This window comes from Balaenoptera physalus (assembly GCF_965194825.1).
Source record: "Balaenoptera physalus genome assembly, chromosome: 1".
NCBI lineage: Eukaryota > Metazoa > Chordata > Mammalia > Artiodactyla > Balaenopteridae > Balaenoptera > Balaenoptera physalus.
Window position 1 is genome coordinate 33,362,151 of NC_138882.1, and position 14,098 is coordinate 33,376,248.

The following is a 14,098-nucleotide window of genomic DNA, read 5'->3' on the forward strand; positions in this document are numbered from 1 at the left end:
TCCCGGTTCATATGGTTTAGCCAGCGTACCAGCCCTGGACTGGATGACACACAGAAAGCACTCACCGCAAGGATGGTCTCCTGGAATCCTCACATCATCCAACAACGAAATCATTCTTCCTTTTCTACAGTAGAGGGGTCTGAAACTCCAAAACTACCCCAATGTCACACAATCATCTAAGTAGCAGCATTGAAATCCAAACCCTGCTTTGTCTGCTTTTGAAGTCTGGTCTCAGTAACAAACACAGAAGCTGGCGGTGCTGGCGTGTGTCCTGTTCTCTGGCAAATCTGAGACATGATCTGCTCTCCCTGCTTACAGGTACAGGGACCCGTGCACACGCATGCACAGGCACATGCACGTGCAATATTGCAGTGGGAAACTTCCCCTGCGCCTGTGCCTTTTGCTGACTACACACCTGACAATTTCTGGTCTGAAAGTCACTTTCCCAGAATGGAGTTGACAGCGGTTTTGGAAATGACTCAAACTAATTGAATTCTTGACATGGCAAGTTGCTGGGGACATTGGATCCTTCTTATTTCCAGCTGCATGAAAGCAAGAAGCTTTGCCAAACCAAAGAAGATTAAGCCATGGGAGAGAATACACGTCCAGTGCCAGATGCTATTTATAGCAGTAAACAATGGTTCGACCACCTTAAACTTTTGGTTTTCATAATTCAGTGTCCAGGTGGGGGAGGGTAACAAGCAGAGGGGTGCATGGGAGAATTTTTGCACCTGTCTACAATACAATAATGATCCTGCTGAGAGGTACCTTGAAGACGAAACAGAAAATACTTGGAAAAAGTAAGCAATGACAAGATTTCTCATCACACAGCTCCTTACCACCATACTCCATCCTGCACACACCCCTCTCTCTTACAATTAAAAGGCCTCAAAATTTCCACCATGTAGGAAATTAGTCTCTCTCCCTCTCTTCCCCTTTCCTCCTCCTTCCCATCCTCTCTCTGTTTTTCTCTTCCAGGAAGAAACTCTTGAATGTCAAACGCTAGACATTATCTAGTACAGACCATCAACTTGAAAGTCAGGAAAACCTGGGTTTGTATCCTTGTTATGGCACATTATGCAAGTTACTTAAACCCTCTGTGATTCAGTTACCTCATCTGTAAAATGGGCTTAAAAATAATACTTATCTGATGGGACTGGTGTGAGTACTGAATGAGCTAATGCTTGTAAGATCATTAGGGCAGAGCCTGGCACATAGCCTATGCCTCCAAAATGTTCCTCGCAATATCACCCAATCCACCCTCTTCATTTTACAGACAAGGAAACTGGATTTAGAGAAAAGTGATCTATCCAAAGTCATATGGTGAGTGAATGGCAGAGCCAAGTCTGGGTCCAGGCACCCCAGCCAGTCCCTCTTCCTGCTGTACCACACATCGCATAGTATATTTCCCGCCAGTCATGACCTTCGAGCAGAATGAGGTTGGGCCGCTTTCCGGTTGGTGATGTCCGTGCTGAGCTGCTGAGTTCGGCAGAGCCAGGGCCAAGAGCATCCTGGGTTGCTGGCCCCGCTGTGGTCAGGGGCCGGCTGAGCACGAGGGGAAGTGCTGCTTACGTATCATAGTGACGCACAGTCTCCAGGACTATCACACCCTGCTAGAGCCAATTTCCACAGAGCGCTGAGCAACCGTCCTCTTAATATTAATTTACATTCTGGAAGCTGAAGCTCCAGAAAAGTTGACTGGATAGTGTCACCCTCAACAGCCTTCAAATGTTCTGGTAACAGACAAAACCTCTGCCTCCAAACCAGCCTCCAATCCACATCCCTGAGGCCTGAGGCGCTCGCACGCTCTCTGTCTCTCTGTCTGTCTGTCTGTCTGTCTCTCTCTCTCTCTGCCCCCCAGGACCCTCTCCCAGTGCTGACAGATTGCAGAGACTGGATCGTTGTCTGTACTATGACCTGTTTTTGCCCACATGGTACCATTTCACCCCAAATGCTCTTCCCTCTCCCTTTTCGTAAAGAACACACACACACACACACGTACATACACACGTGCACACGCACCATCACCCTCATGCCCAAGGGCTTTTGTTCCCTAGGGAAAGTGTTCAAATCATCCACAACAATATTTGGTTCCAGCGTGGGAGGATCAGAAACCTGCAACCGGGGCAGGTGCAGTTCCGGGTGTTTCCAGAGATAACAGACCCATTAGTTCTGACAAACGTTCCCACGTTCCTGCCTCTAATCTGTGCCAAACTTTCCAAATCCAGCCAGAGCCTGGAGCTCCTCGCAGACCATCCAGGATGTCTCTGATCTAGTCAGTGGCCGGGTGGCCACGGCTGCACAGACCAACAAAGTTTCTCTCACGTGTCAGCCAGCCACACCCTCCACTCACAACAAACAGAGGCAAGGGGATATGGGGGCTAACTGGCCTGGAAGATGGGAGGGGAGGGAGGGATCATGGTGATGATGATGGTAATTCTGTAGTGGAAAGATCACTGGCCTGGAAGGCAGGAGGCCTGGGTCCTAATCCTGGCCACTGAGTGAAGTGCATGCTCTTGGGCCAGTCACTTAACCTCTCTGTGCCTCGGCGTCCTCACCTGCTATAGAAGTGGGCTTGCCTGAGGGTCTGAAGGAAGTCTCTCAGGGTAAGGTTTCTATAGTGACCATCTTCAGTCCCGATGGCACACATGGGCAATTAGGGGCAAACCACGGCAGGTCTCAGCGTTAACCAGAATTCTCACCACTTCCAGCCACTTCTGGCTCACACTTTCTTCCCAGTGAAAGGTCAAAAGGAAGGAGTCTTGAAAAGTGGGTAAATGCCAAAGAGGATTTGTTCACTTGGGGGCAAGGGTCAAGGGTCTGGGCTGGTCCCCAAGTCCTTCTGATGTCCTTTTTAACATTTTTGGAGCCCAAGGCAGGGCCCAAGTTATCTCCAAGCTCCAAGTCCATCTGCCTCTTGGGCTTCAGAGACGGAAAGCAGAGCTCTCAGCGGCAGTTAGGAGACTTGCCAGATGGCTGGCTGGTCATGGCAGAGCTGACCTAATCCAGGTCCCCTACCTCCTACTCCAGAGCTAGGAAGCGTTGGCATGTGTGACAGCAGTGGTGGCCTCTGTGACAGACAGTGTCAGCTTGTGCTGCAGGCTTGCCCATCACTGAGGCTTAGAGGCAGTGAGAGAACAGTGCAGGTTCCCATTCCCCTTCAACCTTAAGGGTTCAATTCACCCTTCTTCTCCCACTTGACATCTGTCTTCCCTTGCTGACTGTCCAAACTGTAGACTTGAGACTGCAGCACCAGGGCAGAAGCAACATCCTAATGTACTCTGTTAGCCAGGACCTCCAATTGCATAGTGTCAAATATCTAGAATATAATCCTTTCTAGATATAGCTCCTAATGACTCTGTTTCTCTTATAAAACCTTAACTATTACAGATAATGAAGATATGACATGTCAATATTTGTGGATGCACCTAATGCAGTCCTTCAAGAAACAATTACAGCCTGAAATGTGAGTACTAGAAAAGCTGAAAATCAACGGTCTCAGCAACTATTTCAAGTAACAAACAAATAAAAAAACAAGAGAACCACAAAGAAGAGCAAATCAAACCCAAAGAAAGTAGAAGGAAGGAAATAATAACTAGAAGGGTGGAACATTCATACAATAGAAAAGTCATACAATAGAGAAAATCAACAAAGCCAGGAATGAACTCTTTACAAAGATTGATCAAACTGGTAAACCTCTAGCAAAACTGTTCAAGAAAAAGAAAAAAAATACACTTAACAATATTAGAAGTAAAAAGTAACACGTTACTAAAGACGCTACAGACATTAAAATGATAATAAGAGGATATCAAGAATAATTTTATTTTGATAAATTTGACAATTTTTTAAAATTGGCAAATGCCTTGAGAAATAGAGCATGTCAAAACTGACACAAGAAAAAAATTAGAAAATATAATACTCCAATATCTATTTAAACATTGAATGAATACTCCAATATCTATTTAACATTGAATGGATACTCCAGTATCTATTTAAACTTTGACTCTATTCTTAAAAACCTTTCCACAAAGAAAACTCCAGGTCCAGGTAGCCTCATTGGTAAATTCCCTCAAACATTTAAAGAAGAAATAGCACCAATCTTAGACAAACTCTTCCAGATAATTGATAAAGAAGAGACATTTCTTAACTCATTTTATGAGGTCAGCATAAATTTAATAACAAACTTGAAAAGGACATTACAAGAAATGAAAATTACAGACCAGTCTCTTTCTCATGAATGTAGACACAAAAGTTGTAAACAAAATATTAGCAAACAGAAACTATTTGTGTGTCAAAAATCACTGAACTGTACACTTAAAAGGGTGAATTATTGTGTATAAATCATATCTCAATAAATCTGACTTCTAATAAAGAAAAAATGGATCTTAACTCACACATTATCAAACTTCCAATAGATTGTACATATATATAAATGTGAAAAGCAAAACAATAAAGCTCTTAGAAAAAAAATAGGAAGATGTCTTCATGACCTTAAGGTAGGCAAAAATTTTTGTAACAAGTTTTTTAAAACTACTAATTATGGGCTTCCCTGATGGCGCAGTGGTTGAGAATCTGCCTGCCAATGCAGGGGACACGGGTTCGAGCCCTGGTCTGGGAAGATCCCACATGCCGCGGAGCAACTAGGCCTGTGAGCCACAATTACTGAGCCTGCGCATCTGGAGCCTGTGCTCCGCAACAAGAGAGGCCGCGATAGTGAGAGGCCCACGCACCGCGATGAAGAGTGGCCCCCGCTTGCCACAACTAGAGAAAGCCCTCGCACAGAAACGAAAACCCAACTCAGCCATAAATAAATAAATAAATAAATAAATAACTACTAATTATAAGGGGGAAAACTGATCAATTTGACTGCATTGAAATTCATATCTTCTGTTCATCAAAAAGCACCATTAAGAGAGTAAAAACATAAGCCACAATCTGGGAGAAGATATTTGTAGTACAAATATCCAACAAAGGACTTTATTCCAGAATAAATAAAGAACTCCTACTAATCGATAAGAAAATTGTAGATAACCCACTTCACAAAAGAGGATATCCAAATGTCCAATTTTATTAGTCATCTGGAAATACAAATTACAGCCTCAGTGTAGCCCACTGCATATTCACTAGAAGACTAAAGTGGAAAAGATAGGCAATAGCCCGTATTGGTGAGGATATGGAACAACTGGACCTTTCAAAACATTGGTATTGGAAATGTTAATTGATACAATCACTTTGGAAAACTGTCAGTATTTACTCAAGCAAAACACTTGCAAGCCCTATTATCTAGCAGTTTTACTCCTAGGCATATATCCAACAGTAATATGTACACATGTTCACCAAAAGACAAGTACAAGCAACACTATTAGCAATAGTCAAATACAGGAGACACCCCAAATATCCATCAGTGGTAGAATGGATAAATAATGATGATATATTCATAACATGGAAAACTAAAGACAATGAAAATTCCACAGCAGCATGCAATAACATCATGTTGAGTGACAAAAGCCAGATAAAAAAGAATTCAGACCATATGATTCCATTCATATAAAATTCAAAAATAGGCAAAGACAGTATAAGCTGTTAGAAGCCAAGAGATGGGTTACCTTGCTGGTTTTTTTTTTTTTTTTTTTGAGATTGGTTACTCTTGAGGAAAGTCTCAGTGACTGGCAGGGTAGTTGAAGGGGTTTCTGGCGATGGGGTTGTAATGTCTTGTTTCTTGATTTACGAGCTTGATTACATGGATGTGTACAGTCTGTGAAAACACTGTACACTTGTGATTTCTGTATTATACTTCCATAAAAAATGTTTATATAGAAAAAAATTAAGTGGATGGGAACATGGCAAAAATTGTTGTATCCATTTAACCAAGGAAAATTGAGTAGGGAGAAGAATTAGCTTTAGGACAGAAGAAGACTTCAAGAATCTGAGCCTGTTTGCCAAAGATCTGTGTGATTTTCCTTCAGCTCCACAATTAGGTAGAAGGACTGACTGAGGTCGGTCAGCAATTTGAAGAGAGTGTCACAGAGACTGACCAGTCCTTTATGAATGCAGAGTCTGATGGCATTCTGGGCCTGGGATGCCACTGCTTGGCTGCTGAAAGGGGGACCCTGGTGTTCGACACAATGGCCCAGAAGCTGGTGGATCTACCCGTGTTTTCTGTGTACACGAGCAGGTAAGGCCCGTCAGACCCACCAGGTTAAGGTTATGACTATAGGGAGACAACATGTCTAGACTTAGCAGTCACTACACCTGGGTTGGAGCTCTTGCTTGGTCTCGTATCAGCTGTGTGATTTGGGGCAAAACACTTACCCTCTCTGAATATTGAGAAAATGCGGTTTGCCTCAAAGTCGTTGAAAAAGGACTTTGTAAACTGTACCACACTGGAGTAATTAAAGAATCTCTGGGATTGGACATTCATTTATGCAGTGAATAAATATTTATCAAGCCCCTATTATGTGCTCACCATGTTGCTAGGCACTGGGAACACAACGGAACAAGAGAGACAGTCCCTGCCCTCAAAAAGCTTAATTCTAGTGGGAGAAGGCAGGAAAAAAAATTCAAATGTTAGTTGACAATAAAATAATTACACATTAATGGATGGAATAACAAATGTAGTATATACATACAACAGAAAATTATTCAGCCTGAAAGAGGAAGAAAATCCTAACAGTAGTGGAATTCATAGAGACAGAAAGTAGAATGGTGGCTGCCAGGGGCTGGGGAAGGAACAAGCAGGAAGTTATTGAATGGGTATAGAGTTTCAATTTTACAGGATGAAAAGGTTCCGGGGATTGGTTGCACAACCATGTGAATATACTTAACACTACTGAACTGTACACTTAAAAATGGCTAAGAGGGTCGATTTTATGTGTTCTTTGCCAATTTATACAATTTTTTAAATTGCATGTTGTGGTTGGAAAAGGTCATGAGACTCACCAGCCCTTGGGCACGTTTACCTGGGGTCCTGGGAGGGTCAGGGAGGAGATTTCTTACCTCTCTGACTCCTTCCCAAGGATACTTGGCCTGAGCTTACCCTGTTTCAGCAGAAGCCCATTTCTCTCGCTCTCCTCTCTCACATGGAGAGCCTTGAATCTCCTCCATCAAATGGCTTCCTCTCCAGCCTGATTGCAGTGGAGACCAGGCCTGGACAGAACTGTGATTAAGAGGGCAGGTGTCTGGACACCTTGCTTCTTCCTTTCAGAGCTTCCTGCTCCCTTTCGGCCTGGAAAGATGTGAATTGTGGTGGAAAACAGCAAAGACTTTGCAGTCAGACTGACCTGGATTTAAATCCCCCCCTCTTGGGACTTCCCTGGGGGCTCAGTGGTTAAGAATCTGCCTGCCAATGCAGGGGACATGGGTTCGAGCCCTGGTCCAGGAAGATCCCACATGCTGCAGAGCAACTAAGCCCATGCGCCACAACTACTGCACTCTAGAGTACGGGAGCCACAACTACTGAGCCCACGTGCCGCAACTACTGAAGCCCGCGTGCCTAGAGCCCATGTTCCGCAACAAAGGGAAGCTACCACAATGAGAAGCCCGTGCACCACAACAAAGAGTAGCCCCTGCTCGCCGCAACTAAAGAAAGCCTGCGTGCTGCAACGAAGACCCAATGCAGTCAAAAATAAATTAATTAATTTTAAAAAAAGGAAATCTCCCCTCTTGCATTACTTCATCTCCCTGAGCCTCATTTTTCTCAAATGGACACTAGGTTGACGTGAGAATTAATAAGATGAGGCAGGGAAAATTCCTAGCACAGTGCCTTGCATAAAGGCCATCAACAAACATCAGTTCCTCCCACCTCGTGCCTTGAAAACTGTTTTCCTTGGATTCCTACAGATATCCACTTCCCTTCCCCTTTACTGCCCTGCATACAGGGCCCCAATTTTTGTCTTTCTCTGATCCTTGTCCTCCTGAAAACAAATCAGTTTTAGGTCCTATTTCTGCAGGATCCTGCTAGGTGGTAGAACATATTCTGAGAAATCAACACAATATTAATAAATGTTCAAGCTCCAGTAAGTCACTTCGTGTTCAATTAGTGTCTTTGCCTAATACGAAAGAGTGAATACTGTGGAAATTCCAGGCACCACCACAATAGTGGAGAAGATACTTGGGGCAAAGGAGTCTTTGGGGATGCCTCAAGTTGCATGGTGAATGCACACCCCACGATGGTCCTGGCCTTGGTGCTGCATGAGTTCTGCTTGATCAGATCTGTGGTCTCCATTTCTCACCTACCTACCCCTTCTATCCAAGAAGCAGGAGGATATTCACAAATCATTGAGCAGAGTTGTTTCTATTGTTTGCCCAAGAGGCTCAGACTAATCAACTTGCAGCAGTCAGAGGCCCTGGTCTCAAAGCACAGGCAGATATTTCTGCCTATCTAGGTACTTGGTGTGAGTGACCAGACCAAGAAGCAGGGGCCTGGCTGAGACTCGCCCCTAAGGTTTTCCAGTGGCCCTTCCTTGAAAATCTGCCTTGCTTTCCATGTAGTGACACAGGAGGTGGTGCAGGTAGCGAGCTGATTTTCAGAGGCTATGACCACTCCCATCTCTCTGGGAACATAGATTGAGTCCCAGTCACCAAACAAGGCTACTGGCAGATTGCAGTGGACACGTAAGTATCCTCCACAGAGTATTTACCGAATGAGGGAAGAACTCCTAACAGGCTCAGGTGAAATTGGATTAACTAAATTGACCTGAATGAAACTGCTGGTCACTGAGAGAGGGTGCTGGGAGCTGGCTGCATGCGGCTAGAACATGGAGGTGCTAAGCAGAGGGCAGGACGGGGCAGCAGGCACACGGTACCAACTCTCAGCTTCCTTTCTTGCACATGTGGTGTATCTCCAATTCAACAGACAGTAAATACTAACACTCGGCCAACTACTCATTCAACATGAATTAACGTGTAAGGCAAGGGCTGAGTGACACAGGGGTGCAAAAGCGAATTGGACTCAGATTTTGCCTTCACAAATCATTGCAGAAGATGACACCTATACACAAACTACTGCCATGTAGAGTAGAAGGTGGTCAGTACTCCATGAGATGGGCCACCAAAGTGGCCCAGCAGAAAGGACAAGACCACTTCTATCTGAAGAACTCGTCAAGGGTTTCATGGAGTGGGTGGCATTGATTGAGTCTACACACAAACAGAGGCATGGAGCAATCAGGGAAAGTGCCACATACCTAGCACTGTACTAGACAGTGCAGGAATTCAAAGAAATGTAATTCAAGTTTCAATTCAGCTGAAGATAAGTTCCTGCAAGGGGACAGGCATGTGCTAGGCACAGAGATACAAAAGCCATAAAGGCTCCAATGTTTACTGTCTACTGAGGGTTTTTCAAACTGCAAGGATTTACCCATTTATGGGTCATGACATCATTTTAGGGGATCGTGACCTACATTTTTTAATGAAATGGGCAAAATAGAAAATATCACAGTGCACTTCACATATTAAGGTTAAGTACAGTTTCATGAAATTTTTATTTCCTGCGTGTGTGTGTGCATGTGTGTGTGTGTGCATGTGTGTGTGTGTACTGGGTCAAAAAGTAAATGTATTTCCTGCTCTGCATCTCAGTCAAAAAAAAAAAGAATATTGAGAAACACTCATGTGGTGAGAGAGACCAAAATGGAAATTACTAACGTGCATCAGCAGATTAGAGAACCCAGCAGAGAGTGAGAGCTGCTGGGGTGCCAGGGAAGCTTAGGGGGAGAAAGGGGAAGGGGCAGGTAGGAGTAGCTGACGATGCTTCCTTTGTCCTCAGAATCCGGGTGGGAGGCACCATGATGTTCTTCTCCGAAGGCTGCAGGCCATTGTGGACCCAGGGGCCTCCCTCATCACAGGCCCCTCAGGCAGTAGCAAGCAGCTGCACAGATCCCTGGGGCAGAGCCCATGGATGGGGAATTGGGAGGCCTCTGAATGGATCCTCTGTGCTGTGTTTTCGTACACTGTGGAGTGTGTCAACATCGGTGTCTTGCTGGATGTCACCTTCACCATCAATGGGGTCCCCCACACCCTCCAACCAACTGCCTACACCCTGCTGGTGAGAACTGTTTCCTTATTCTGCAAGTCACAGGGCCATCCTCACACGCCTGCCACTTCCCCTTTCCAAACAGTCGCCTGTACTCAGGGTGTCTTTACCCCTTGCCTCCCTCCCATCTTATCCAGCTCTGAAAGCATTCCCTCTGGGAGGGGTGGTACTGCCGATGGCGGAAACACTGCTGGGCTGGTTCTAACTTCCTGTTCTGCTATGAAGCAGCAGCAAACCTTGGACAAGCCATTTAATGAGGTTTTCTGACATTGTCAGGTAGGACCTTTCAACTGACAAAGCTTAATCTCTTCAACCACCAAGTCAGACTGGGATATTATTAGCCCATTTTATAGATAAGGATACTCAGAGAGTTAAATGGTTCAAGATATGAGCTGCTAGAGGTAGGGGGATACGGAATAAGGTTATATCTCTTCTAACATTCAAGTTAACATTGTCCTCAAACAAGAAAATGTCTTGTTACAGGCGATTGGTAAGTTTGGAGAGTGAGGTAGAAAGGGAACTTCCAGGTGTTTTGGAAATCTATGATCCTGAATTTTCAATATCGCGTTTCTTTGGCGACACACTTTAACACACCAACTTTGCCCAAGAGTCACCTGCAGCATCAGGGTGACTGCACCAGGATGGAAGCACTAAGGCATAGACAGAGGGCTTTACCTACCCCCATAACTTGATCTCCATTCACCCCTTCCCAAAGCCACCAAATATAAACAGACAATGCAAGTGAAAACAAATGTTTTGCTTTAAAACACAAGCTTCATGTCAAGTCTCCTAAGCTCCTCCAACAAAGGAATTCTAGAGCTGCAACTGTGAACACGATGCTGAGGACAAGCTACACATTTCAACTGTGCTAATTTCATTAGTCTATACACCTGTTCCCACTCCAACACCCCACACCCTCTCCCCTTCACCCGACGTGAGTCCCTGCTCACCCGCACACCCTTCCCTGTACCCATTATGGTGCTATTGTCCTTTTATGCTAGCAGTTTTCAATCAAAGCCATCGAGGATGCTGTCATAACTTTGCAGTTTTATCCCCTTCCTCTCAAGAAGACTCGAAGCTCTCAGTGAATTTTCCCAAACCCTCATCAGCAACCTCAAATTTCAAGTGGTCGTTGGAAAGACAACTCCTGCCTGTTAGACCCCAAGTCTTTACCAAACCAAATAAGGTTGGGAGAGGTTATACTCCTCTCACGGATCAATGGATACCTACTTGCCTTATAACTTGAAGGAGCCACTCAAATGATTCTTCCCAGAACTTAGCAAGAGAGTAGCAGTGGCTAGCCACTTACAGAGCAATTACTCTCCCTTAAAAAATTAAGGTGAGCTTTGCTAGAAACTAAAGAAACCAGAATTTAAGCCAAGATCTTCTAATGCCAAACCTTTTGCTGTTCCAGCCATGCAACAAGGTTTCAGTTTTCCCAATCGTTAAGTTGGTGGTAAGGAGTGGAGGTGTATAACAGATGAACAATTATCAAAATTGTAGAACTTAGAAGCCAAGACCCATGTATATGAAATTGTGCAAACACTTTTTTGAGTAAACATGTATAGGTATATGAAATGGAAGAAAGAACCAACCAACCAAAATTGTGAAGTGGCTGTCCAAGGCCATTTGGTATAGCTACCACTACTACACAGTACAGCCTCTAGACAGCACTACTTCCTTCTTTCCCTATACGTCATTTATATTCTTCTTTCCAATCCCAGAAATTCATGGATGGAATGAAGTTCTTAATCAGTGGCTTTCAAGGTTCTGACATCCAACCTCCAACTTGGTCCTTCCGGACCCTAAACAATGTATCATTAAACAGTTTTACTGCCTTTGACCATGGGAATAACCATGTGGGGCTGGCCCCAGCAGTCCCCTAAGCAGGGGCCTTGTGTCCGTGCCAGCCCCCCTGGAAATTCACCTGGGCCTATTAGGTTGGGACATTGTCCACAGCTGTCAAAGTTATTTTCAATAGAATGCAGTTTTTCCAGAGCTGCAACCCAAATTAGAATGAAACAGAGCATGAGAACACACACATACACACTCACACACATACTTCATACACCCACATACACACCAAATCCACCAACATCATAATGCAAGAATTAAGTTGTATGCCCATACTTTTTATCGCTTTTTGCTAATATTTTATTATGGAAATTTCCAAACATGTGCACAAGCAGAAATTATAGTACAATAAATCCCTGTGCAGCCCCACTCAGTTTCCACAACCCATCCACACATGGCAGGGCCTGTTTTATCTGTATCACCAGCTACTCCTCTCTCCAGCCCCACATGCCTGGATTATTTTGAAGTAAAATTCTTAGCATCACATCATAAATCATCACATCAAATATTTATCCATAAACCCTTCTAATACAGGTATCCCCTGCTTTCCAAAAGTTCACTTTATACCATTTTGCTTTTATGAAAGACCTACATTAGTACCTGATTTCCCTAAACTAAAGGAATCCAAAGAGGATTTTTGCACTTATGAAAAAAAGGCAGAAATCGAAAAAAACAGTCAGTGTTTGTTTTGCAGCAAGCTTTTATAGAGGCAGGGCATACCCAAGCAGTGAGAGTGGCACCACCAAGCTCCTTCATGGGAACTACACTCAGCATCTGGGCATCAAGCCTCCATAGCTTTGAACTGTATCTGTGAGCATCTGAGCTTTATCTTGATTTAATTTGTGTGTCCATTAACAAGATGTGTCCATTAGCATAGTTTCATAGGAAACGTCTACTTTCAGGTAACAAGGGAAGCCAGTATTCTTTTTTTTTTTGATTAATTTTATTCAAGCATAGTTGATTTACAATGTTGTGTTAATTTCTGCTGTACAACAAAGTGATTCAGTTATACATATATATATTCTTTTTCATATTCTTTTCCATTATGATTTATCACAGAATATTGAATACAGTTCCTTGTGTGGGAAACCAGTATTCTTAAATGTGCTGTCAGTGTTCAGATGTTTCCTATTGCCTCATAAATGTTTGGTCATTTTTACAGTTGACTTGTTTGTGTCAGGATTCAAGGTTCACAGAGTACATTTGTTTGAAATGTCTCTTTTCATCCATAGTTTCACATTCTGAATTTCACTGGTTGAAATCCAGAGCTGTCATGTAACATGGTTGTCTGAGTTCATTGTTCCTATAAAACGATAGTTAGATCTAGAGGCCTTATTTTGTGGAAAGAACACTTCTTAAATGGTGCTGGGTACCTCTACTGTATCCCATCGGGGGTTAGATAATGCCGGGCGCCTCTCAATTTGTAACATTAGGACTGATGGGTGGGTTCCCGAGTTGTCAGCCTCATCCACCCATGATAACGTTCCCTTCAGCGTTTGACCTAAAGGTTTCAGCAGCCACTGATGATCCTCGCTTAGATCCACACTATCACTAGGGGCTGAAAACAGGGCTTTTTCTAATTCTATTTTTCCTCCTGTATTTGTTAGCTGGAACTCTTCTATAAAAAACAACCCTTTCGGGCTTCCCTGGTGGCGCAGTGGTTAAGAATCCGCCTGCCAGCGCAGGGGACATGGGTTCGAGCCTGGTCCAGGAAGATCCCACGTGCCGTGGAGCAACTAAGCCCATGTGCCATAACTACTGAGCCTGTGCTCTAGAGCCCACAAGGCACAACTACTGAGTCCGTGCGCCATAACTACTGAAGCCCACGTGCCTAGAGCCCGAGCTCCGAAACAAGAGAAGTCACCGCAATGAGAAGCCCGTGCACTGCAACAAAGAGTAGCCCCCACTTGCTGCAACTAGAGAAACTCCGCGCGTAGCAACAAACAACCAAAGCAGCCAAAAATCAATAAATAATTAAAAAAACAAAAAACAACCCTTTCATTAAGTATTGTCCACTATGAGGTGCAGCTCATACAAGAAAGGCAAGATTACCTGCTTTTTTCCCTTTATTTACCAGTTTTCAGAATTAAGAGTATGTTTCAACTTAACTGCCATTTTTTAACGCTCAGATCACCCCACCTTTAGCCCGTGGGCGCCCCTTCAATTTAGCTCCTGTGAACTTTTGACTTGACCTCAATACAAGGAGATGTTCTGGGC

General features: G+C 43.9%; 1 protein-coding gene across 1 annotated transcript; it reads left to right on the forward strand.

Moving 5' to 3' along the window:
• Nucleotides 1-1,418: 1,418 nt before the first annotated feature.
• Nucleotides 1,419-12,935, forward strand: CTSE (cathepsin E; the record flags this gene model as incomplete). The annotated part of the gene is given in 7 exon segments (XM_082436840.1): nucleotides 1,419-1,439; nucleotides 5,979-6,175; nucleotides 8,491-8,566; nucleotides 8,570-8,613; nucleotides 9,761-9,800; nucleotides 9,806-10,039; nucleotides 11,752-12,935. Coding segments are annotated over 7 exon segments (774 nt in total). The 3' UTR covers nucleotides 11,914-12,935.
• Between the last annotated feature and the right edge of the window lie 1,163 nt (nucleotides 12,936-14,098).